General features: G+C 52.2%; 1 protein-coding gene across 6 annotated transcripts in view; it reads right to left on the bottom strand.

The window, feature by feature from the left end:
- NFATC2 (nuclear factor of activated T cells 2) overlaps positions 1 to 27,154 on the bottom strand; it is a 159,466-nt gene that overhangs the window by 56,802 nt on the left and 75,510 nt on the right. For all 6 annotated transcript variants that reach the window (XM_042930658.1, XM_042930654.1, XM_042930656.1 and 3 more), the window contains exons 4-6: positions 22,016 to 22,218; positions 20,830 to 21,002; positions 5,798 to 5,938 (exon numbers count right to left, since the gene is read on the bottom strand). In XM_042930658.1, coding sequence (XP_042786592.1) covers positions 5,798 to 5,938; positions 20,830 to 21,002; positions 22,016 to 22,218 — 517 coding nt within the window. The remainder of the gene's footprint in view (positions 1 to 5,797; positions 5,939 to 20,829; positions 21,003 to 22,015; positions 22,219 to 27,154) is intronic.

Raw genomic sequence — 27,154 nt, 5'->3', positions numbered from 1 at the left:
GCCTGGACTTCTCCACGTGAACTTCGCCTGGAGGGTTATTACACATTTTTTAAATTTCAGAGAATATATGGAGGCTGTGGGGCCATTGCCGAGCACGGTAAATAGGAAAGATCCTCATCATCCTGTTTGGTTTCTCTCTCTGTCCTCGCGGACATGAGAGGAGGGCTTCCCCGGGGAGGGGCGGGGCGGGAGGGGGGTGTCACGTCCAACTGCACTTGGGATTCCGGCTCTGTCGCCAGCTGTGGGCTGACCCGGGACTTGTGTCTCGACCCCTACGAGCCTCAGTTCCCTCAACTATAAATGGGGACAATGTCACCTGCCCCTTGGGGCTGGTGTGACAACCGAAGGAGACGACACCCATTCCACAGTATGAGTGAGCACCTACTATGTGCTAGGGACTGTTCTAGATGCTGTGGATACAGCAGCAAACAGCAGGTCTCTGTCCTCAAGGAGCTAAGATGTGGGAGGCCAGATAACAGACGAATAAGCAAACAGGCAAGACAATTTCAGCAGCGATACCTGGGGCCACCAAGAAAACAAAGCAGGACAGTGGGACAGAAGGGGACAGGGTCATGGGGCACGCTGAACAACTTCCGAGCAGACGGTCAAGGAGGGGCTCGTGGCGAAAGTCCCCTCTGTGCTGAGCCTTGAAGGCAGAGGAGGACCCAGCCTGGTACAAAGAAACGGTGCAAGGACATTCTAAGAGGGAACAGCCAAAGCAAAGGTCCTGAGGCAGAAACGAGCAGGGGGTGTCCGAGGACAGACCGAAGACAGGTGTAGCTACAGCCAAGTGAACAAGGAGAGAGTCCAAAAAGCTGAATTCAGAGGGATGGGCGAGGGCCAGGTCATACAGGCTCCTGGAAGTCATGAAAATAATGAAAAACAGTAATAAAAATAATATCATAATCATTATTATTACTGCTGCTATAAATAAGATGCCATTTTCCAAAACACCAAGCTCTTCTAACTTAAGAAACACCGTGCTGCCCCTCTCCTACTGTTTTTCCGACAGTCTCCAATTTGTCATCCCGCTGGAGTAGAAGCTGCCAATTCCATTTTAGTCGACAGCTATAAAAAGAACATTGGAGCCAGTGGTGCCGATGACCCAACACGGGGGCTAAGATTAGCCCAGGAGGCTGTCACCTTTCCTTAATGTGAGAACCAGCTGGGGTTCCCCTTCCTTGGAAAACTTCAGCTGTTCCACTCTGCCCCGCCCCGCTGCGCCCTTGCCGGCCAAGCTGTCCATGGAGATGGGAACGGGATGCGTTTTGGAAAAAACGAAGTTGAGCAACAGGGAGTCCCCCTGCAGAAGGCAGTCCCGGGCTAGGAGGCGAGCACTTAGGGTCAAAAGAGCACGACAAGCCCCCTGTCTGTCAGAGCCCCGAGGAGCCCGACATCCCACGAGGGAAGGCCCACGGCGTCCTGGGGGCCCAGAGGCGTCTCCGAGACCCCTGCTGGCCTGTTGGCACGGATCCAGAAGCCGCCTTCACCCAGGATTCTTTAGGCTAGGCGTGAAAGCGTTCTGCACGGATTCTTTCGAGCCCGGGACCCATTGCAGAATCCGAGGGTCTATCTCACCACAAAATGGTTCCAATCAGTGGTTCAAAGCAGCTGAAGGGTCTTCAGGCAAATTAACCTTGTTCTAAGCTTCTTCAAAATAGAAGAGCTAACGGCCAAGGGGGCAGACTCTTAAGCCAGGCTGCCTGGGGTCGAACCTACCCCTGCCCTGTTACTAGCTGTGTGATCTTCCCTGAGTCACTTAACCTCTCTGGGCTCAGCTCCTCGTTAGGAAAATCAGGACCATGGTAGCTATCTGGTAGGGCTGTCGTGAGGAATGAGATTCGTTAATACCTATAAAGTGCTCAGAGGCCTGGCATCTAGCTCACTATGACTACTTTTTGTTGTCTTTCAATGCCCCTTGGTTCCATGAGATAGGATTTTATTCATCTCTGTTCTTTCCACAGCCTAAATATAATGATAACAATAAAAGCTAATATTCAGTGAGCATTCACCATGTGCTACGAGCTATGCCAAGAGCCTAATGTGTGCCACCACCTATCTCATTTCAGCTTTTCTTCCCTCCAGAGAAGGAAATCGTCCGTATTTTACGGAAGGGTGAAACGCCGGCTCGGAGAGGTGACGTGACTTATCCAGGATGCCGAAGCCACTCAATGCAGGTCAGGGATTCGAACCCAGGCCTTCTGACCTCAGGCCCTGTGCTCGTCACCGTCCAGTCAATGCTGTCTACGGGCTGAGCAAGGAGAATTGTGACCGCAAAAACAACAGCGAACGTTCGGCAAGCGCTCCGTGCACATTACGCGTGCACTGACCGTGTCCGCACTGGGCTCCTGCGCGGGGCGGGGGAGCATCAGTGCCTCATTTTGCAGAGCAGCAAATGGAGGCCCAGGGAGGCTGGACATCAGGATCATGCCGGGCACTATCTGTGGGGGAGTCCCCTCACTGCACGCTTAGAGGAGCGCCCCCCGCAGGCAGCGGCTTAGACGAGACAGTACGTGGACGGTCGCGGACAAAGATCCCAGGAAGCTGCTCTGATTATTCTCCTTATTCATACACAACTTTCCAAAGGTGAAACAGACCGAGTTTTCTTGCCTCCACGAGGTCAACTGTGAAACTTCTTTTGAAACCAAGAGAAAGCAAGCTACAGAATAAATGCCGTCGATTCATTCCCTCAACAAACACTTAACCGGGGCATCTGAGCAGCGTCTCAAGTGTGTGAACTCCTGGGACAACGCAGGCTGACGGTTCCCAGCTCTGCAAGGGACCAGCAAGGACCCGGCCTCCAAGCCACCCCCACGCAGACCTGGGCATGGAGAACGAGACATCTGCAGATTACCAGCATTTTCCCCTCTGCCAGGAAGGTGCTGTGAGGCCACAGGCTTCTTGCGAAAGTCAGCAGAAGGCCCGCAGGAGAGTCGGCTCGCACGGAAGGTGTGTCAAACCCGCAGCAGCTAACGTGTGCTTGGTCATGTACATCTCAGGCCACTCTCCTGCTGAAGAACTCTCCGTGACTCCCTCTCAGCAACCCCACGTGCAGACCATACCAAGGCCGTGTCTCTACCCGGTACTGGGAAACTTGTGCTGGCCTCTGCCTGTTTGGCAACACATTCCAGCCACGCTGGTTTGCTCTCCGATTTACAAAAGCCTAGCAAATTCCTGCAGGAGAGAGTATCACACCCTTCCACCACCTGAAAAGTAAGCCTCCCCCAAGATGCTGAGAAATGTGCGAGCCTCCATGAATCCACTATGCCATATACAGGCCTCAGCCCTAGGAAAGAACAGTAACAAATAGCGATCGTTAATGTGTATTGAGCACTTACTACGTGCCAAGCATTTTATGAGTGCTCACCATGTAGAAATCCTTGATCCTTAAACCACCCTGCGAGGCAGGAGCGTCATCATATCGTATAGATGAGGAAACTGGTACCCAGAGAAGATAAGTAACCTGCCCAAGGTCACACAGCTAGCAAATGGTGGAGCTGGGTCTGGGCTTTAGGAGCGTGAGCTCTTGCCTAACTGACCAAAGGAATATAAAGGATGTTCGTTGCTGAGTCACTTATAACAGCACAGAGCGGGAAGCAGCCTCAGGCCCGATAAAAGGAGGTAGTTGAATAAAGTCCTGGACAAACATAGGACAGAAGGCAAAGCATCCGTGGAAATGTCTGCGTCCCTAATCCCTCACTGCACCACCACTGCCCCTCGAACCCACAATGACCGACCACGTACCCTCTAAACCACTTCCAAGCCCACCCAGCCCTTTCCAGCCCCCCGCTGCCGTAGGCTTATTTATGTCATGCCTGGTCACAGAGCCAGCCCACCCCAAGAGGAGGCTTTATGTGAGCTGGGAAAAAACACCCCTCCTCCAAGACCCCCTGCTTCCTCCTGCTAGCAGTGGTCTTAGTAATACACAGATTGATGATGCATCCCATTTGAAGAGCAGCCCCCAGAGGAGAGGTGCCCTTGTGCAGTGCACAGTCCTCACGACTGGACAACCCTGCCTACGATGGTCTCTGTATCATCCTCAGGGCGGTAAACAAACACGAATACACCCCCTTTTAGTGAAATCGTGTCCATTAGAGAAAAAAATTGATCTAGCATCCATAACTCTCAAATAATTGTATAACTTGAAATTTATCAGTCTCTTTTTACCATGACCTCATTGGCAAAAGATATGAACAGATGATATGTGGAAAAAAAGAATACACGTGAGCAAAAACAAAAATATTAAACCTCTCATAGCAAAGTAATGTGAAGTAAAGAGAAGTACCAATTCAGCAAATATTTTTTAACTAAAAAAAAAAAAAAAATGGCGGGACACCTGGGTGGCTCAGTCGGTTAAGCATCCGACCCTTGGTTTTGGCTCAGGTCATGATCTCATGCTTCGTGAGTTCAAGCCCCACATTGGGCTCTGTGCTGACAGTGTGGAGCCTGCTTGGGATTCTCTCTCTCCCTCTCTCTCTGTCCCACCTCCACTCATGCTCTCTCCCCTGCTTTCTCTCAAGCTTTTTTTTTTTTTAAATAGCACTTCTGGGGCACCTGGGTGGCTCAGTTGATTAGGCGTCCAACGTCAGCTTAGGTCACGATCTCACAGTCTATGGGTTCGAGCCCCGCGTCGGGCTCCGTGCTGACAGCTCAGAGCCCGGAGCCTGCTTCGGATTCTGTGTCTCCCTCTCTCCGCCTCTCCCCTGCTCATGCTCTGTCTCTATCTCTCAAGAACAAACAAACAATTTTAAAAATGGCACTTCTGGGATGGGATGAAACCGTTACTGGCATAGCATTGATGGAAGTTTCAATTTGTACATTTCTGGAAGTTAATTTAGCAATATGTATTTAAAGCTCTCAAAACGACTACCCAAAATTCCACTCTAGGAATAAACCGTACATGCACAAAGACAGACAAACACTCACGTATCAAAGGCCAATTAACTGTCCTACAAGTATTGAAAGATTCATTGCAGCACTATTCGTAATAAAAAAAAAATGTATGTAGCTTATGTTTATAGCTTACAATAAACCTGGAGCTGTTATAATTACTCGACATGTATTAACCTCTTTAGCCTTCATGCCAACCCTGTGGCAATAAGAACCCTTGTTATTATCGTTCTATATAAAAGGAGACGAAGGCACTGGAAGGGGAGATCATTTGCCTGAGATCACAGAACAAGTAGCAAAGTCAGCATCTGAACCCAGGATACCCAGGGCCACAGCACGCAAACTTATTCGCCCTGTGGAATGGCCTCCTTTTCTGATGATAGCATAAGGTTGAGAAGGTTTGCCTCTCTGTGTGAAAAAATAGTTAAAAGAAAAAAAAAAAGAAGGGCGCCTGGGTGGCTCAGCCAGTGAAGCATCTGACTTGGCTCAGGTCATGATCTCACAGTTCGTGGGTTCGAGCCCCGCGTCGGGCTCTGTGCTGACAGCTCAGAGCCTGGAGCCTGCTTCGGATTCTGGGTCTCCCTCTCTGCCCCTCCCCGACTCACACTCTATTTCTCTGTCTCTAAAAAAATAAACATTTTTTAAAAAATGTAAAAAGAGTGATAAGGTTATCGTCCAACGAGAGAGCCCGGGAGCAGCCGAAACACTGTGGCACATCCACGCAGCAGTGAACTGTGTTGACATCCAGGGCTGGAGGCCTGGGAAGCTTCCCGTGGGGAGTAAGGAGAACAGAAACTAAGACCCTGCCCACAGGACCCATCCCCCAAATCAGTGCTGTCGGGAAGAAAGAGACGGTAGTTTTATATGGTGCTGGAGGACAAGGAAAGAGCTCAAAAAGCCCCCTGACCTGTGGTCTTCTCAGTAAACACGACTTTGGACTCGGCTGTGAAGTTCTGTCCCGTGAGGATCATCTGTTGGCCCCCGTAGACCAGGCAGCTGTCGATGTCCTGTCTTTCCACCATGGGCAGCTCGTGGGCGGATCGCTGGGCTGAGGGCGAGGGGAAAAGAAGTCATTGTAATGGCAGAAGAAGTCTGCTCAAAAGAGGCTGATTTCACGGCACGCCCCGCCCACCTTTGTCACCTGCTGTCATCACAAATGTGGAGCCATCAGCCCCCACAACGGCTGACCTTGGAAACAACATGTTCCTGTCTTAGTGCCCTAGGTTGTTAGGGCTAGTCTTCTTCCAACAATGCATCTTGTTTTCACAAATCAAGGGACAGGTGTCTATTCTCCCAACGGGGAGGAAAGGCGAATGAGATGTGATCTTTATTTTACATAAAAGGAGGGCAAGTCAACTTTTTCATAAGAGCACCCCTTTGCCAGAGAGTACCCTCTCCTTGTGCCCCTGATGTTAGCAAACGCTTGAAGGGACCATGCATGCTGACTCTAGGACCCGGTTCCTGCAGAGTTCAGACATAGTCGCTTGGCAATTCCCTGGCAATCCTGAACTCAGTCTTCAAAACAACATCATCTTGCCCCATCACCTCTCTGACCTCACTTTCTAGGATCCCCCTCCTTGCTCACTGTGTTCTAGCCATGCTTCTAGAATGTTCTCAATGTCCCTCAAACACACTCCCCAACTCCTATTTTTGCACACTTGTACTTTCTAGTCCCTCCCTCTCTGGAAAGTTCTTCCTGATGATCTACATGGTTTCCTTCCTCACTTCTTGCAGGTTTCTCCTCCGGTGCCCCCTCCTCAGGGAGGCTTCCTTACCCCTACCCTTCCATCCTCCCACCTTGAAGGTAAAACAGCAGTACACACCCCGACTGTCTGTGTCTCTCCCCTCCCCCTTCCCCTTTATCTTGCATGACCCTGTTTTATTGGGTCACCTGTCTTTCAAATCTCCCCACACTAGAATGTAAGCCCCAGGACAGAGCTCTGTACTGCTGTAAGCCCAAGGCCAGGAACAGTGTCTTCTTGGATTTAGTAGGAGGTGCTAGGGATGAATGGACAGAAGGATGGATGGATGGACAGATGGATGGATGGATGGATGGATGGACAGATGAATGGATAGATGGATGAACAAATGGACAGATGGAAGGATGAATGAATGGATGGATGGATGGATGGATGGATAGATGGATGGGTGGGTGGGTGGGTGGATGAGGGACAAATGAAAGGATGGATGAATGGATGGATGGACACAGATATGGATATATCTCAATATATCTTAATATGTACGTACATGGAAGTCTCTCTATATCTAGATCCTCATCTGTATCTATAATGAATGAAAGATGGAGAAACAGAACAGGTCTATGCTGAGTGTTGAGTCACAACGATATATGCTCACAGCAACTTTCTGAGGAAGGAAGTATTAAAATTATTCACATTTGCCTGGGGAGAAAACTAAAGCTAAGAGAAGTCAGGTCAGGGTGTGTGGTTAAGCTTAGGTCTGAATCCTCAGAAGATGGTTTGTCCAGCTCCAGAGGCCCCAGTCCTTAGTCACTGCAGCCGGCCACTGATTGTTCTGGAATGCAGGCTGCAGGGAAGAACGAAGACCCTCTCCAGCCCCCTTCCCTGCACAGGGTGAGAAACACATCCCAGTCAGCGAGAGGGACTCATCTGCCCGGGCCTCGCCTTAGCAGCGTGGGCTGACGAGGCCGGCCCTCCCCTTATGAGTCAGCCTGAGCTCCTGGCGTTCCTCCCGAGCCCAAGAACCGGGCGGAGGGCCAGCCCTTTCCGTGCCAGGGGCCCGAGGACCTCCCCATCCGGGAGCTGGGGCGGGCAGCAGCCGCGTGAGGCCTGGGGGCCCAAACCTAACCCTTCCCTCCTGGCCGGCCTGGACCTCCAGGTGGCGAGCACGCCCCTCCCCCGATCCCGAAACCCGCTCCTTCGGGAGCAACCGTGCAACTGGCAACATTTCAGGAGTCTACGGTGGACCCGCCAGATGCTCCCAGACACTTCACCTTGAAAGTGCAACCCGATGACTCACAATGATCCCCTGTCGGTTTCACCCCATCCCTGGCTCAGCCCAGGGACCAGCCAGCCAGTGCCGAGCCCAGGGGCTGCCGGTTCAGAGCATACATTCAAAAGGCCTCTCTGCAGAAGCTGCTAATTTCTCCCACATGGGCTGGGTCATTAATCCCTTCTTTCAGTATAGGAGTTTTGTGGGACTTCCTAATTGAGCTGCCACAAATGGAGATTTATGAGCAGTGAAGACACCAGTTGCTTCGCCTGGAAAAGCAGGTCCCGACTTTTAAGATCTGCCTCCGATGAGTCTGGGGGGCAGCTGGGGGCTTCGGGCCCCAGGAATGGGTGCCCCCCCCACCAGGAATGGGGGGCAAGAGCCATCCCTCCCATTCTGCAGGTGGAAAGCCTGAGTCATCACTCCTGGGCAAGCCAGCCAAGGGCTCGCAGCCAGCCGGGCCGGAGACCGGCCGTGGCCGTGACTCTCGGCGCTGGGTGGGAAGCTGGCCCGGACGGCTGCTCTGTGAATCACTGAGCACTGCTGTGAACACAACGGACTGCTTCTCCTGCAAAGCCTTGTGGTTTTGACCAACCAACTTTTTCTCCCTCTGCCTCATCTGCATTTCCCACCCCTTCTCCTTATCTGAAGGAAAACACTCTTTTTAAACAGAAGTTTAAAGAGAGAGGATGACGAGAGTCCAGCCCAGCTCCCTGTACTTTCTTTTGCCTCCTCTCCAGTCCTGAACCCCAAGTGGGAATGCCAGAGTCACCGTGAGCTTGTTAGAAACGCAGGGCTATGGGCCCCACCCCAGACCTCCTGAACCCAAGGAAGGGCTCAGTGCAATAAGGGATCCGTGTGAATGTTACGCACTGACCAAGAGGCACTCTTAGCTCTGGGGCCACATTAGAACGAGCCAGGAAGTTTAGAAAGTACGGACACCCAGGCCCTGATTGTAGAGCAGGGGTTCTCAGCCTGGGCACTACTGACCTGCGGGCTGGACCCGCGTTTGCTGTGGGGCTGTCCTGTGCCCTGCGGGATGTTTAGCGGCATCCCTGGCCTCCACTGGATGCCAGCTGCACCCCTCCCAGTTGACACACGGAATTACCCCTAGAGATAGAGCTGGATGGCCCCTGGGAAGGAGGGGCCCCAAATCGCCCTTGGATGAGAACCACGGACTCCAATGGTTGGAGGGGAGGACCCCAGCCTACATTTTTTTTTTTTAAAGAATCCTTAAGGCTTCCAGTGGGCCCCACAAGGTCTGATCCGCAGCACCATCATGGCAGGATGATGCAGGACCCTGGGAACCAAAGGAGAATTCTGTTTCTTGCTGCTTGGGCTCTGGGGTCAGAAAGCCATGGTTTTCAAGGGTTTGCCTCCTGTCGCCTCCGTTCTGTGCGTCCCTGGGCAAGTGACTTCACCTCTCTGGGTCACAGATGCCGCCTAAGAGTACCTGCCCTCACGGGTGTGCTACAAACAGTACGAGACAACATAGCACATGTCAACATGGACGCAGTCAGGACAGACCTGGGAAAATGGCTAATGTCCATAACCCAGCTATCCGTCCACGGACGAATGGATGGCCGACGTGTGGTATACCCATACGGAAGGACGATTCAGCCATGAGAAGGAATACAGGCTACACCACAGACGAACCTTGAAAACCTTATGCTAAACGAAGGGGCCAGACACCAAAGGACAACTATTCTGTGCTTCATATTCACAACACTCAGAATAAGGGCATCCATTGAGAAGGAAAACGGACAGGGGTGCCCAGGAGTCTGGGGTTTCTTTTTGGGGTGGTGGACAGGCTCCGTACCCATACGGCTGGTGGTAACCCCACCTCGTGAGTGTCCTCCACACCCCAGAACTGTAGTCCTCACGGCAGGCTAAACGGTAAACTGTGTTAGGTGTATTTTACCACGACAAAACAGGACAAACACAAAACCATCGAGTGTAAAACAAAAGCACTCAGCCAGGGCCTAGCGCGCGGTAACCATTCGAGAAACTATTCTTTTTTTTTTTTTTTTTTTTTTTTTATTTTTTAATATATGAAATTTACTGTCAAATTGGTTTCCATACAACACCCAGTGCTCATCCCAAAAGGTGCCCTCCTCAATACCCATCACCCACCCTGTCCTCCCTCCCACCCTGCCCTCCCTCCCACCCCCCATCAACCCTCAGTTTGTTCTCAGTTTTTTAACAGTCTCTAATGCTTTGGCTCTCTCCCACTCTAACCTCTTTTTTTTTTTTTTTTTTTTTTTTTTCCTTCCCCTCCCCCATGGGTTTCTGTTATGTTTCTCAGGATCCACATAAGAGTAAAACCATATGGTATCTGTCTTTCTCTGTATGGCTTATTTCACTTAGCATCACACTCTCCAGTTCCATCCATGTTGCTACAAAAGGCCATATTTCATTTTTTCTCATTGCCACGTAGTATTCCATTGTGTATATAAACCACAGTTTCTTTATCCATTCATCAGTTGATGGACATTTAGGCTCTTTCCATAATTTGGCTATTGTTGAGAGTGCCGCTATAAACATTGGGGTACAGGTGCCCCTATGCATCAGTACTCCTGTATCCCTTGGATAAATTCCTAGCAGTGCTATTGCTGGGTCATAGGGTAGGTCTATTTTTAATTTTCTGAGGAACCTCCACACTGCTTTCCAGAGCGGCTGCACCAATTTGCATTCCCACCAACAGTGCATCGAGAAACTATTCTTTAACGCTGTTAACTTCCAAACTGCCGCTCTTTCTTGCCCAGCCGTTTTCGAAGTATTTTCTCATCTGTTATCGTAACAGACCCTTAAACGACGGCCCTGCTGGAGCACCGAGGAAGGCACTGTTCATGACACTCGAGAGACTGAGAAACAAATCCTAGGCTACTCGGCTCCATCCAGGGGCGGCCCCAGCTTGGGTGCGGGCTAGAGCGTCGGGCGGTCCTCGGTCCTCACTCGAGCGACCCTCGCGTGGGCTTCTCCAAACCTGGGTCCCCACCTGTAAAGTGCAACTGTTCCCAGACCCCCCTCCCAGGCCGTCCCGAGGCATCCACAGGAGAACGCACACGAAGCGTCTCTGCCTCGGTAAATTTCAGCCAGCAAGGTCACCGACGCTCAAGCCTGTGGTGTCTCGAGTACGTCCCACGCGCCAGGCACTGGCTGAGTGTGGCCGCCTTACAGTCAGTATTTCGCCAAATGTGTGCCGACCACGTCCCGTGTGTTTACACGGCCCGTGTGCTCTGGGCGCTGCTGGTCTTGGTGGATCCCGAACCACTAGCTAGGATTTCCCAACCGTCACTGCCAGAGTGTCTCCAAGTAAGGTCCCCAGGTCACCTGGTTGGAGGAGGCGCTTCATCAACATGCAGCTACGCAGGCCACCCCTCAACCCACTGCACCCGGAGCTCCTAGAATTTGCATGTGAACAATCTTTCCAGGTGACTTGTTGCCCACATTTGTTTAAGAGCCAACTTTGACTCTGAAGAGGCCACATCCGGGCAAGGGGACCTCCTCCAGGGAATGCCCCTGCATCCTCAGAGAGCCCAGAAGCAAAGCAAACAAAGCCAATTAGCCTCCGAAAGAGGAACTGAAGAGAGGCAAACAGCAAGCAAAATTACCCTCCTGGGGTCCGCTTCTTCCTCTCTCTCTGATGCAACTTCTCACACCTACGGCTGCTAATTGGACCGACACCACCCAGGACCTGTGGGAGGGCTCTCAGGAAGCCCGGGCCCACAGCAGCCCCCATCAGCAGCCCCCTGACTCTCCTTCAGCCTGTCCACCGTTAGAGAATCTAAACCACCCAAACCGGTTACCCTGCACTGTTCTCCCCCCAGACCAGGGGCCGCCATTTTAAAGGCATCCCGAGGGCCCCGCTCTCGCCTGTGGGTGAAGTCTAGGCCCCCTGTTCCAGCTTAAGCTTCTAGGTGGCCCTCACCAAGAGACTTCCCCAGGCCTCCCCCCTGCCCCCAGATTCTGGCACGTCATAAAGGGGCTTGGGGCTCCTGTGTTTTACGAGCTCTGAATCAACAGGGCACTGTTGGTTTAACCAGTTTGGGTGTTTGCTTTTACCAGCAACAGTGGCTGACGGGGAGCGGCAAAGCGGTGAGGGGAAATTCTCACCGGCGTGGGGTCCTGCGGGGTCTGCCCGACTCAGCCTGGAAACGGAACATTTCTGCCTGCCTGTCTAGGATCCGCCCCGTCACTGGGGTGTGTGGCCAAGAATTACGATCTGCCCGAAAAACCTCAGGAGACAGGCAGGAGAGGGTGGACAGAGAAATCTGATGCCGCAAAGTAGGTGGATTCTGCTCATAATAGCGAATAATTACAGCTGCCATAGAGAGCGTCTCGGTTTCCAAGCACTTCACGTATACATTTTTGTTTGTATTATAACCCAGGTGAAGAGGCAATTTGGGGCCGTGGGTAAAAGGCTGCTGCCTAAGTCCAAAGCCCAGCTCGGTGACCTCCGAGCTTTGGGACCGTGGGCAAGTCCCGTAATCTCTCTGTGTCTCTCTTTTCTCATCTATAAAATGGGCATAATCAGAGTACCGGCCTCATGGGGCCGTTTGCAGATTAAATGAGTTACACGAATGCAAGCTAGACGGTGGGATTCCACTACCCTGAGAGGCCCCTTTTCGGGAAAGGCTTCCCCGTGGGAAAGCCGCCAGCCAGCCCAGGCAAGGAGGGGCCTCCGGGAAGCCTCGTCCCGGCCGAAGCCCTGACCACCCCTGGCCACGGTGCTCCGGCTGCCGCACACCCTTCTCGTGTCTCCATCAGGCCGCCGTCGTTGGCTGATGTATTCCGGCCCGGCTCAGAATAAGGTGCTGACTCAGACCTGGCCGGAGACCGGCCCCTCAGGCCCCTCGGCCCCTGCCCCGGACATTCCCCGGTCTTCCCTGGGAAGTGGGAGGTGGGACAGCAGACCCCAATGCTCCCTGCGTGTGGGGTCCACCTCTGTGAGGGTCCCGTCGCCACTCACACCACAGGAGTGGGGTACCGTGGGCACGAATACACGGGGTCCGCCGTGCATGTGACCACCTTCTAACTCCAGACCTCAGGGGGCCTCAGCTTTCTCACCTGGAGTATGGGACAGTAACGTGTGCCCTGAAGGGCTGGTGTATCTCAGCTCATCGAACCCACAAAGCTCGTGGGCCATCGCGGGAGCTACTTTCTTGCTCAATTACTATCCCTTTCCAATGTGCTAGCGGGGACATTCCCACGTGTCTCCATACAAGACCCTCCCCCCGAGAGCTGCAGGCCTCTCCGTGAGCTGGACAAGTGTCCCGGTCACCGAAGGACCCAGGCGGCCCGGACGGGGGAAAGGACACGGGTGTCACCCCCAGCTCTCCCCTTCTCCTTGCCAGCCGCGCGGCCGCAGCAAACCCCAAAACTCTTCCGAACCTCAACCCCCTAGAACAGGAGCTCCACGAGGGGGGCGTTCCGGGCCCCCGACACTCGCTGGCAGGTGCCAATCCAGCAATGTTACTGAGTGCACCAGCCGAGCCAGTCCGCGAGGCGAGCCTCACCGTGGAGCCAAGTTCCGACACGCGAGGGTCAGGGGCGCCGCAGGCCTTCGGTCGGGGCGGTGATGCCCCTTCCCTGCACCTGTGTGACCGGCTCGGTGAAGGGCCGGACGCTCTGTCTTCAATCAGCGGAGAAGCCACCCGGCTCCTGCCTTCCCACCCCCGCGCCCGGGGTCTCCTGCACGCACCCCCTGGCCCACACGCTCCTCCGGCCAGGTCACTTTCCAGGTCCCGTCTCAGCAGCAGGGCGTGTGCTTGGGGCCGGCACGCCTGAAACAATTGGTGTTTGTTAACCTTGGCAGGCACAGAGCGGCCGTGAGAGGCCCAGGCCCAGGCAAGGGCCTCTGGCTTCGCAGCCAGCAGGTGTGAGACGCCCCACGAGACAGGCGCTGGGTTGGCCTGTGGTGACCTCGGCTGGCACCTGCCGTGTGTACACGCGTTCGTCTGGCCCCGACGAGAGCCGAGAGACACCCAGTGTTACTGTCCCCATTTTACAGGTGAGGAAGCTGAGGCACAGAGCGGTAAGTGACTTCCTGGGACCAAAGAGCCCGTAAGTGGCAGAGGCATTTCTCTGAACCCAGGCCCACACCTCAGCACTACCCTAGCCGGCTTCTCCCCGTCACACAGGCTTCAACGTTGCCGGAAACGTGGCTTCTCAGTCGTTGCTTAAAAGTCTCCTTGGAGGGCAGGGGGCTGACAAAGGCCTGGCCTAGCCACCCTCCGCCCGATGCCCGAATGTCGCCCACGATTTACTGCTACAGCGCCGCGGGGAAGGCACGCGGAGCCCTCGGAGGGTCGCCGGGCTGGTCTCTGGCTTACACGACACGAGGCCAAACTTTCGGTTCCAGCCCAAATTAATCTGTCACTCGTGACCTAACTCAACCTTGGGCGTCCCGAGATCCAGCACGATGTGGAGGTCACGGCTGGTTTGGTCCCTTACTAGCTGTGTGACCCCGGGCAACTTATTTAACTTCTCCGTGCTTCCGTTTTCCCGACTGTAAAACGGGAACGGCCGCTGAGCTCAGTGTTTTTATGATGATTCGGGGGCAACACAGAAGGTGCCTGACGCACAGCAGCTGACTGTGGCCACTGTTCCTCTTCCTTCACCTCTTCCCTGCCGGGTCCCCGTGGTCTCCTTCCTTCCTTCATTTGGTCTTCAAGCATGTATGAGCATCTGCTATGCGCCAGGGACCGCGCTAAACAAGTTTTGGAACACGCATCCCATTATGTCAGCCCCCTACTTAGAACTCAAGCCTTCCCATGTCACTTTGAACAAAGTCCAAGTCCCCAGCTTCATCTCAGACTTCTTCTGATCCGTATTCACTCCACATAGCCTCCCCAGCTGCCCTTTTTTTCCCCTGAAGATGTAGAACTTATCTCTGCCTCAGGGCCCTTGCACTTACTGTATCCTCCAGCTGGGCCATGCTCCCCCACCGCTCAGGTTCAGATTAATAGGCCACCTCCTCCAAGAAGTCTCCCCTGCTCAGCACACCCAAGGCTGCTGCTGCTCAGCCCTCCCCCCAAGTCACCAACGCATATTTTCGTCATCACACTTCACTGTTGAAAATGATGGTTTTCATTATTTAGGGTGGGTTTTCCTCGCTAGAATGTGGCCTGCACGAGGACCGGGACTTTTGTCTTGACCACTGTTTTATCTTATCCCCAGTGCCTAGAACAGCGTATCATGCGCTCCAGATGCGTTTTCAGTGGAAGAATCCACGTTAAGACGCCCACAAGAATTATGGAGGTCCTCTCGGCCTCTGGCAGAAGCAGGTGAACAAGGTAAGCAGCCCTGCTTCACGAGAAAGGAGGCAATATGCCAGTCTGGTCCCGCTGCTTCTAAGATTTTCACGAAGCAGTGCCGTGTGACCGCCCGTCTCCCAAGCCAGACCTACAAGAGTCAAGTGGGGCAGAGAAGGAAAGCTGGCGAGGGAGGGGAACACGGTCGGGTTGTCCAAGTGCTTGCTTCCAGGAAAGGGCATCCGAGGTGGGCCAATCTGGGGGCGGTGAATGATGGACCCCGACCCTCCTCACCCCAGACACCAAAATTAGCCTGAGATGGAGTGCATCCCTAAACCTAAAACCCAGCATCAAAAAGCTTCTAGAAGAAAATGTAAAAGGATACCTTTGCTTCCTTCAGACCGGTAGAAATTTGTTGGGGGAATGCAAAGAGCACTAATCCCAAAAGAAAAGAAAATGATACATTGGGATTTAGTCAAAATAAAATATTGACGCCCAAGCGTGGACCGGGGAAAATATTCATCCTACACACATCGGACAAAAGGCTCCCACCCAGGACGCATGAACAACTGACGCGTATTAATAATAACAAGAGGAGTGACCCCATCGCAAGAGGGCAAAAGCTGTGCACAGACAGTTCAGCAAAGAAGACACCGGGACAGCCAGCAGGTGCACACGTCGGCACTCAGCATCGTGAGCCACCGGGCAAATGCAAATCACGCACGAGGAGGTCCACTTTCCGCTCCCGGAGTGGCTCCCAGTAGAAAAGACGGGCAGAAGCCAACACCAGTAAGGACGTGGGGCAGGTGGAGCTCTCATGCACTCTGGCACAGAGAAAATCATTTTATGGTTTGGAAAATACATAAACTAGAGCATAACCTTTCCCCGTGAACCGGCCATTCCATTCCCGGGTGTTCACCCAAGGGCAGTGAAAGCATTTGGATTAGAAGGTTCACAGCAGCCAGAATCACGTGATAAGAGCAATGGCTCTCAAAAGCACCGAGCTGATGCTGGGCGAAACCAGCCAGACACAAAGTACACGCTGTCCAATGCCATGGCGTGAGGTTCTGGAACAGGGAAAGCTAATCTCTGGCGATAGAAATCAGAACGGTGGTTGCCTGTGTGTGGGGATGGGGGGGCGGCACCGGCCGATGGGGTGTGAGGGCCCTTCCAGGAGGGAAGGAAATGTCCCGCGTCTCCTTGTGAGCGGTGGTTACGCAGGTCCTTTGAATTGTTGAAAATCACTGAACTGAAGACGCACGCTCTGTGTCATTTGGTGTATCTCAATCAGAGCTCGGTGACACACAGTGATGTCACGAGAAGGGAGGCGCTGAAAAGAGCATGTGAGAAAACCCACTTTCTGGTCTACACCATGCACCCATGCCCCAGTGCCTACACAAGGAGCAAAGTGGATTCCTATTCTGTGCCGGGAGTGGGCAGGACTTGGTGGAAAACCGCCTTGGGTGTTCTCTCGAAGAACAGAGAGGGGCAGGGAGGAGATTCCCAGAGAGACGCTCATGGGACAAGACCTTCGCACCTGCCGACAGCCCCCTTCTGCTTCCTCGTCACCTTCTTCTCGCGCTGGGCAGCCTGGAGAGGCTGGTGTTCACTATTTTTGTTTTAAACAAACATTTTAGAGATAGGTGCTATGTGCCAGGCCCTGGCTGATGCCTTCTGGTCTCTGTCCTTACAGGAGAGAGACCAAGGAGTAAACTGGGTTGTCAGCACAGAGCGGGGGACCTGTACCTTGTGGGGTCGGGGGCGTGCGTCCTCCCTGAGGGGCCATGGACACAGCAACCTTGGATAAGGAGGAGCCAACCGAGGGACCGGAAGGGGCAAGGTGAGCAGGCCCCATGCTTCCCAGCACATCAGAATCACCAGATGACCTCCAAAATCTCTCCACGCACAGACCCCACCGCAGACCAAGGGACTTGCCATCTTTGGGGTGGGATTCGGGCAACACATTGGGGGGTTTTTTGTTTTGTTTTTTAATAACTCCCCAGGTGGTGCCAGCGTGCGACCAAGTTTGAGAACCAGCGTTCTGGATGGAGGTGACAGTGTGGGCAAAAGCCAAGAGAGAGGACAGAGAAAGAGCCCAGTGGATTTGGGAACTGAGGGGCAGAGGCGACTGAGAAATCAAGAAATGTAGCTGAGGAGGAAGGGTCATGGGATGAACAAAGCCCCAGGCACCCAGAACCTCAAACGTGGCTGTATTTGGAAATACGATCTCTGAAGGCACAAATAAGGTAAAACTGGAGGGTGGATTGTGCAGGATTAGCGGGGGCCCTGAGCCCAGTGACCGTGTCCTCATAAGAGACAGAGAAGGACACACAGACAACAGGGTCACGTGAACAGGAGGCAGAGACTGGAGTCACGGACCCACACGCCAAGGAGAGTCAAGAGTGCCGGCCGTTGCCAGTCGCTAGGAGAGGGGCCTGGAACATCCCCCCTTCAGAGTCTTCATTAGGAACAATCTGACGGCCACCTGGATTCTGGGGTCTGGCCTCCAGAACCCTGAGAGCAGAGTTAGATGTCTGTCGTCGGGGAAGACAAGCGTGTTCCCTCCTGAACTCTCCCACGTTCCCAGAGAAGCCAGGGAGACCCGGTTATCCGTCAGGACTGGGAAGGGGTGGGGACGGCACCCAGAGCCAGGCGGACTGGAGAAGCTTCAAAATCGGCTCTGCTGACAATCAGGGAGGGGACTGAAGGCATCTCCTTGGCAATATTGAACGTCTCGTGGAAAGAGAAACACACAGAGCACCCGTCTATGCAAAGGTGAGGTTTGACCTCCGGCGTGCTATGCATCAACGTAAGGAGTCTACAAGTCTAGCAAATCGGCCTACTTTCCCAAGAGCGGCCTCCAGGGTTTGTCCTTTTTTTGCTAGAATCTGAGAACTCATCCCTGATTCCCCAAGACGTTATATAATCAGCACCTCCAAAGTAAGGTAGCCTTGCCAATAAGTATGAGTCCACTGAATGTTTTTCTCACCAGCTCACCCTCCCCAGGGGGCATATACAAAGTCAACTAGTCAATAAATATTTATTGAATATCTCCCGAAGGATCACCACTATGTGCTACGGACTAGTGGTCAATATTTACTGAATATCTAATAGTAAGCCCATTAGTCAATAAATATTTAGATTAACGATCAGGCACCAGTCTTGGAAAAGAGAACAGAGGTGGCAATAAAAATGACAGAAGATTCTGGGTGAGAGAGCGTGTGGCCTGCTGGTAGTTCGGTCTGGCCCTGCAAGAAACGGAGGTGTTCTAGAAACCATAAGAAGGTATTTCACAGAACCAGAAAGCTGGAGACCCTAGCTCTACTGAGTAAAAAAGTGAGTGAATCACTTTACCAAGAAAGCCTGTTTCCTTATCTGTCAAAAGGAGGTAGTTGAATCAGCCAAATATAAAGAGAAAAAAAAAGCCCACGTTCAAGGTTCAAATGACTTCATGACACCCTGAAGATCTTGCTGGAGGTGCATGTGGTTCAGCGCTGATCCTTCAACTCTCAGATCAACATGAGATACATTGACCCGAGGGACCCAGAGACGGAGAGGAACAGGGACTCTGGCGTGTGGTCCCTCCTGAGGCCGCCTGCTCCCCACCTTGCTACAAACCACAGCCCCATCCTGTCGAGTGAGTCACCTGCCAGAAAAAGGAGACCTTATCTTCTCAAAATCCCCCAAATTACTGAGGAAGAGCCCGGGTTTCCTTCCCAAAACATCTCGAGATGTTCAGAACCAACACCGTGGTGAGGCAGCCACTGTGCCCAGCACTCAGGGGACAGGGGTGGGGTCTGCTGGGTAGAGGAGGGGAACTCCAATGTTTCTGACATAGTTTTCAAATCTTGTTTTCCCTTGTTGTGTGCTGTTGGGTCTTTCTCTTCTAACGTCAGAGCAGAGACTCACCACCGTGTGCGGCCCGATCCACATGGTGACTCCCGTGGCTGGAGGAAATCCTAGGCCCCCTCCATCTTTTTTCCAAAGACCGACCAAGACCAACTTCTGGCTTCTCCCCCCAAGAGGGCCCACAGTCTCTCCTCACTGGCTTTTAATCCTGAGGGCCAGGGGCGCCTGGGTGGCTCAGTCGGTTAACCGTCTGACTTTGGCTCAGGTCAGGATCTCACAGCTCGTGAGTTCGATCCCCACATCGGGCTCCGTGTTGCCAGCTCAGAGCCTGGAGCCTGCTTCAGATTCTGGGTGCCCCTCTCTCTCTGCCCCTCCTCTGCGTGTGCGCTCTCTCTCTCTCTCTCTCTCTCTCTCAAAAATAAATAAACGTGAAAAAAAAATTTTAATCAATAAATGAAATCCTGAGGGCCGGTCTTCCCCAACCCTTTCTGCCTAAGATATTCATGCTTTTCCTTTACTCATTAGTGTCTGATTAAGACTCCCTCTGATTAATCAAAGCCACATGAAGATTTTCTCTAATCCACACGGTATTTTGGATTTGTTGCTGCTTTTTAAAAATCAGGAGATTTGGGGTTTATCTTAAAAAGCCAGAGGATCCGGCCACCTCCGAGTCTCCATGCCCACATGGACATGCCGGCTGGAGTTGTAGAAGGCAGGCGCTTTCAGGTGGGGAAGGTGCCTTCCTGGTCCCTGGTCCCCACCACTCTCTGCTGGCTGCACCTCCACTCATCTGTGTGACCTCCCCGGCCTCTCTAGGCAACTGAGTTTTGTGGCACACAGTTATGGTAAAATGCCCAGTAAAAAGGAAACAGAATCCCGAAACATAATTGCCTACGGAACGCGATCGTAACACCATAAAAACTACTCTTCGAAGAACACAGAAATAACATAAACGGCTTTTGTTTCTGCAACAGCGTTTACTGTTTTCTTCTCTGTGCTTGGACGAATGATTTCTAAACTCTCAAACACTGAGCCGACGAGAAGCTTTGCCAGGTCTAACTGCAAAAACCAATTATGCAACTTAACTCAAGTACCCGTGACTGAGCCCAAAGCGCCTTCTTCTTTCAAAGCCCGATGAGAACTGAGCCGCGTTTCTGCTCAGAGCCCTTCCACACGGCAGATCTCGGCCACTGCACACGAGATTCTGAAGTTCCTCTGCATTTTGGTTTGGGCACAGTGGGCAGATTCTCAGTGAATAGGCACGGATGGGCCGAGGGTGATAGCAGGGGCTGGGGGGGAGGGGGGCAGGGCACGGTCGTGCGTGCCAAAGCTCCTGTCCCAGTCCCAGCCCTGCTGGCCCGGGGTAGCCAACCCCTCATCTCTCCCCCTCCCCTTCTGTAAAACGAGCATCAGCTGTGGCCAAGAACCTCCGTAATATTCAAGGAGCTACTGACTGCTGGGCGTTCAGCATCTTGACCAGCAGAGTCACCGCTCAGTCAGCGAGAGCCACTGAGAGGCAAGGGAAAGGAGAAGAGGACACTGGGTACAGTAAACTCACTCCAACTGCATCTACCTTTTTTTACGACCCAAACATTTATACGTTTTCGAATCCTCTAAACAAAGCCGGAGGCTACTCGTTAGCTGTATTATTTTTTCATTTCCTGTGAGGCCACAAAACCTTCCACAAGCAAATGAGAGCGGAGGGAAGTCGCTCAATGTGCTCTGGGTCTGGGCCCTCTGGTCATCTCGGGCCCCCTGTCGACCCCTGCGGGTCCTGCGTATTCTTGCTGAGCACCTGGCCCGGGGCGGAAGGTCACGTTCAGTATACGCGGCGAAGGCCGACGCTGCCCAGCGCCCAACTTACAGCATTCGATGGGGTTGGATGCAGTCTGCAGGGAGATGATCCTCCCGCTGGCCTCTGGAATGTGCACCCGGAAAACCAGCCGCACCCGCGTGTTCTTCCTGCCGATGTCCGTCTCGCCTTTCCGCAGCTCGATGTCCGCGTTCCTCAGCTTCAGGATCCCCGCACAGTCAATGCTGTGAGGAGGTTGAGAACCCCACTTAGAACTGACCATGTCGGTGAGCAGGCAAGATCACCCACAAAACCACCCAAGTCAGTTAACCAACATGGTTCCACCGTCAGCCCCCGACGGGGAGGTGGGCGGGGGCGGGGAGAGCGGATTGCAATCCGCCGATCGGGATTTCAGCCAGGAACGGATTGCCCAGACGGGGGTCAAACACTCACAAAGTCACTAGAGAAATTCCCCGGTGGAAAGTACCTCCCTAGGGAACCTTTCCATTCCAGTTTCTCTACTCTCAAAAGCGCCTGACAAACTCAAGTATGCAACTGGCAAAACTGATTGGAGACTCTTCAGTAGGTAAGAGGGGTGGATCAGCGTTAAACATCTTTAATTTGACAAAGGCACCGTGGTCACCAAAGACCGCGTTCTAGTCCTGAGGAAATTCATGCTCAAGTATGTGAAGGTAAAGAGTCGCCGTGTCTAACAGTTCGGGAAAAACCGAGGAGCAAAGGAAGTGACAAAGCAAACGTGGAAAACGTTCACAATCGGCAAAGCTGAGCGAACGGCAGACAGGGTCCTCTGTAAAGTTCTCACCGTTTGCAAGTTAAGGTTATTTTCTAATAAAGAGATTTTTTTTTTTTTTAACTCCAGTGCACGGGTGCAATGTTTCCCAAATTTGAGCTACACGCCTATTCCTTTGTGAGTTTCAACCTATCTGCGTCTTTAAAAATTTTCTTTAGCCCAAATACATTCTGACATGTAAATCAATTTAGCCTCATCCCAAGTAACATAATCCAAAGACGCATAGGTAATCTTTCTCCCAGCACACAAGAAAAGTATTTAGACATAAAGCTCTTAAAATAGAAACTTTTCAAACAAATCTCTGTGGGCCCATCGCAGAGTGGGAACCACCATCCACGACTCCTTCCACCAACTCAACTCCAGAGAGTCCCCACTACCAAATCCCTGCCCCTGGGTCCCCCTCACTTCCCCATAAAGACCCACCACCCTCGGCCCCCGAGCCCTTACGTCGCCCTCATGTTGTTCTTTGGCTCCAGAGGGATCTCCAGGACTTTGGTGTTGCCTACGATCTTCTCGTAGCTGGTGGTGGTGACGGTTTTTCCCGTGATGCGGTGCACCTGGTAGAAGGCGTGGGGCTTAAGGATGCGCTCGTCGGCTGTCCCAATGAAGATCTGAAGCCCGAGGGGCTTGTTTTCCATGTAGCCATGGAGCTGCGGGGGAGAAAACAAAATCAAAATATTACACGCCTCTAGCATGCAGGGTGCTGGCGGGTACAGTCCCTCAAAAACCTGAGAAGCTCCTGGGCAGCAGAGGGAGTGCAGGACTGCCCCACCACCTGGAGGAAAGGAGAACTAGGAGGAACCCTGGTGTCCCGCCAGAAGGGCTGCTCAAACAATGAATTACGGAGATCCTCTCCAAAATGGAGCCTTTGCGACCGTGAGAAGGTAGGAGATCAGAACTGTATTTATGGAGAAACAGCCGGAAACTGCCAGTGCTCAGCTGCCAGCAGGGTGGTGGGGAGAGTGTCACATGGTGGTGAGGACAAAAAAATAATCAGGAAAGATAAACCAGAGCTCTTGACACGGGTTGCTTGGGAAGATCAGAAGAAAAAGCGTATGCTTTTTACATGAATATATTCTAATTCACAAGTTAGATTTTTTTTCTTAATTAGAAAAAACTAAAGAGCAAGGCTAAAGTGCCATCATCTGAGTCAAAAGAAAATTAAAGACTGGAGGAAAATGTGTGCGACACAGAACGGGCAAAGGATTAGTACAGAGAATACATAAAGAATGCCTACAAGTGAATAAGTAAAGGACAAGATTCCTGGCCATCCTGTTTAAAACCGAGTCTTACCCCCAGTGGGTAGGACTATCTCCTTCCTTCTTCTCTATCTGCTTTTCCTTCTCTTTATCCCATCTAACATTATTACATAGCTCCTCAATTCCTTTTGCTTAGGTCCTTCTCCTACAACTGGACTATCACCTCTCTGAGGGCAGGTGTGTCTGTTTATTTTACTTGCCACAACATCCCTAGCACCCAGAATATTGCTGAATGAATCGACAAAACTATCCAACAGAAAAATGAGCAAGAAATTTGAACAGGCAACTCACTGAAAAACAAATGGTCATTAGCTTGGAAAAGACGTTCAATGTGACTTGTAAACGGGAAAATGCAAATTACCTTGGGATACCATTTTTTTGCCTATTAGAATGGCATGCATGTTGCTATTTGATACAATCACGTGTTTTACAGACGGCACACGGGCACTCTCTCATGCAGCTGACAGGAACATAACCTGCTATAACTATTTCAATTAAAAATTAAAACTACAGGGGCGCCTGGGTGGCTCGGTCAGTTAAGCGTCCGACTTCAGCTCAGGTCACGATCTCGCGGTCCGTGAGTTCGAGCCCCGCGTCAGGCTCTGGGCTGATGGCTCAGAGCCTGGAGCCTGTTTCCGATTCTGTGTCTCCCTCTCTCTCTGTCCCTCCCCCGTTCATGCTCTGTCTCTCTCTGTCTCAAAAATAAATAAACATTAAAAAAAAATTAAAACTACATATGCCCTATGACCTGGTAATTCCATTTCTCACTACGTACCCTAGAAAAAATATCGTGCGGTCAGGAGTCATGCACAAAAATGTTTACTAAAACAAATGAAATATAAACAATTAATTACAGCAATAGGCTTCTGAGTACTATAAATCGTCCAGGCTAGGGGTGCCTGAGTGGCTCAGTTGGTTAAGCGTCCGACTTTGGCTCAGGTCACGATCTCATGGTTCACGGGTTCGAGCCGCGCACCGGGCTCTGTGCTGACTGCACAGAGCCTGCTTGGGATTCTCTCTCTCTCCTTCTCTTGCTCTGTCCCTTCCCAGCTCACTCTGTCTCTCTCTTAACATAAATAAACTTAAAATAATTAAAAAAAAAACACTCCAATCAACTGCCATAAGACAAAGTCTCCAAGGCAATGGAGGACGACATATGGTCCAGAATTGCTGTGTCCAACACAATAGATACAAAAACTAAATAAAATGGGAAATTCAGTTTCTCAGTCATGCTAGCCCCATTTCCAATGCTCGGTGGCCACAGATGGCTAGTGGCCACGGCGATGGACGGCACAGATACAGAACACGTCCGTCGTCAAGAAAAGTTCTACTGGACGACACCGTTCCGGAAAGACGGGAGTCCTCTCGTGTCCTTCTAAAAACCATACAGAGACAGGCTGGGAGTGGAGCAGAGCCAGGTGACATCTTTTTTCATAAGCTGCCAGGCCGACACCCACAGCATTTCCACGTGTCATACACACCCAAGAGTTGCCCAAGGGCAAAGATGGAAATCCAAATCAGAACCTCTCATCTTTCTCCCCCATGCCAACTGCAGAACAGGGTCCTGTTCTGCACAAATCAAAGGAAGGAGGTCCGAGCTGAGAAGAGATTTTGTTTTTGTTGGTTTTGCTTTACATTTGGACCCAAGATAAACAGATTTCGTCACCTCCTCTCCTGAACTGATCAGGAGGCGGTAAACACAGCATCCCGCAGGGTGGAGAAGGAAAAGTAGGTAGGACAGAGAGTGAGCCCCGATGGTCTCAGTCCCTTCCTCCTCCCCAGGACAGAACAGCAGAAATTGCAGCAGCCTGGGTGTATTCACGGTAAACAGCCCTGAAGATAAAACACCCGAAGATAAAACCTGTCCCACCCCTGGGGGCACCTGGCTGGCTCAGTCGGTTCAGCGTCCAACTCTTGGTTTCGGCTCAAGTCATGATCTCACGGGTTCGTGAGTTCCAGCCCCGCATAGGGCTCTGCGCGGGCAGTGTGAAACCTGCTTGGGATTCCCTCTCTCATCCTCTCTCTGCCCCTCTTGTGCATGTGTGTGCGCTCTCTCTCTGTCTCAAAATAAATAAAAGTAAATATACTTTTAAAAAATCGTGTCACATCCCTACAGTTCTACCTGAATCCAGCCACACCAGTCCCAGCATCCATGCGTCTCCCTGGGATGATAACCACTTCCCCTAACTGGTCTCTTGCTGGCCTTTCACAGAATAGCCCAAGAGCCTTTTTCAAAAAAAAAAAAAAAAAGTGCAAATCAGACACAGACACTCCCCTGCTTACAACTCTCCAAAGACTTCCTGTGGCCTTAGAATAAAATCCAAACGTGGTCTATGAGGCTTCCGCTGGCCCAGCCTGTCACTTCTCCCTCCACCCCACTGAGTCCTGCCAAAACCAACCACCTTCTGCTCCTGGAGCACACCCAGCTCTCTCCAACCTCAGGGCTTTTGCACAGCCCTCCTCTGCCTAGAACCCCCTTCTGCTGGTACAGTTCATTTTCAGAGCTCTTCAGATCCTTCCCGAACCACATTCTGTACTTATACCCAATGCTGGAGCCAGGTCTGGGGGCCTTACAAGACCCACTCGTTAAATTTTTAGAAATTTTAAGAGTCAGTGGGTGCCACTTTGGTAACTTGAAGTCCCCCACAGTAGGGATACCGATACCCCCCAAATTGGCAAATGCTACAAATCGAGGCTCTTTTTTCTTTTCTCCCCCCAGAGAATTGGATGGTCAAGGTTCGCTACCACACCACTGGCACAATGACTTCATTACCACCTGAGATTTTCTTGTTTTGTTAGGTGTTTGCTTAGTATCTCTGTCCCCCACCGAAACACGAGGTCCATGCATCTTGGTAGCAGGAACTTTGTTTACCGTGTTCAGCGTGATCAGTAAACATACTGGATCCGTGGTCACCATCAACAACGACGCGGCAGCTCAGTGCATACCTCCCACAAGCCCAGCACCGAGCTCGATGACTTCCGTGCGTCACAGCTCTGTGTAGGCTGGACCCACCGAGGCTTGTGCAAGACCAGCGATCTGTCCCAGTTAACACAGCTAGCACAGGACGGAGTTAGGATGTGGCTCTCACAGGGCTCTCAGGCCACCCTCTTAACCGACACATGCTCCGTGTCCTTGCCACCTGGGTCTACAGCTGCTCTGGGGTCTAGGACTACAGGGCAGAAATGCACGTCAGGAAACACAAGTAAGGGCTCAACTGTGAGATCAAGGGTGTTGGGGGAGCGAGAGGGGGATGGAAGGAGAGAAAGAAGGGCATCAGAAAATTCAGCACAAATAACGTTTCTCCTTTGTGGAGGAAGAAACGCACTCCTTTAAGAAGGACGTCTCTGCATTCCAGAGCTCCCCCTGGTTGGGTCGGACCAGCTACTGTGGTCCAAGCAGATGGGCGCCCACCTCACTGAGAGGCCCCCTCTCCCAGGTGACACCGGAGAGGGCTCTGGACTCGGGAGAAAGAAGAAAGGATTTCACCCTCGGTCAGTCACAGCTGAATTTCAATCCTGCCTCGGTTTCTGAAAAGCTGTGTGACTTTGGAGCAGTGGCTCCGCCCCTCTGAGTTTCAAATGCTCCCGTAAAACAGGGACACCACCTCCCACTCCCCAGGGCTCTTTCAAAGACAAAGTAAGATGACTTCTGTAGGGTGCCCGTGAACCGAGAATCTTCCTGGTCACCGGAGGAGGATGACTCAGAACACAAAGGTGGTATTACAGAACTGAATGGAAAGGTAAAGGTTGTCTGCGAAAGCCCGGTAAAGTGAAAAACAACCCGAAACATGCTTGTGGGTGGTAAACCCGGGCACTAATTCCAGTCTTCTCTGCGGGCTAACAGCCCCTCTGACGTGGGAGCTGGAAGGAGGCAGGGCCCAGGGAAGAAAGCTCGCCACCTCGCATGAAATGAGAAGAACACTTCCCCTCCACCCTCGGACCTCCACCCTCCCCTCCCCGAGAAGGACTAGCAGGTGCCCAGGGTCCCGCGTGCTCATTCGGGACAGTCCTGCCAGCAATCTGGAGGTTTGGTAAGAAGGGCGCGTAGCCATTTACTGGCTTCTCCAAAAAACTGAGCGATTTGGGTCTTGCATAGAGCGCTTCGTGTCTTGGGATGGCATGATCGGCCCCTAAGGCCCCCTGCACCCTGTGGTCCCCATTTTAGGGAGACCTCGGTCACGAGGCCTCTTTCCAGGCTTCTCCAAAGGTAAGGTCTTCCCGGGGGCCCCGGGCAAGCAGAAATCACCTTCCGGCCTTAGCAGACACCTGCTGCAACCTAGAAGCTCAAGGTCAGCCGGTCTCCAAAGCACAAGAGGCTCCGTTTCCT

Source organism: Panthera leo, chromosome A3, assembly GCF_018350215.1.
Source record: "Panthera leo isolate Ple1 chromosome A3, P.leo_Ple1_pat1.1, whole genome shotgun sequence".
Taxonomy (NCBI): domain Eukaryota; kingdom Metazoa; phylum Chordata; class Mammalia; order Carnivora; family Felidae; genus Panthera; species Panthera leo.
The sequence above is the reverse complement of the archived record's forward strand: the minus strand, read 5'-3'. Positions and strand labels throughout refer to the sequence as shown.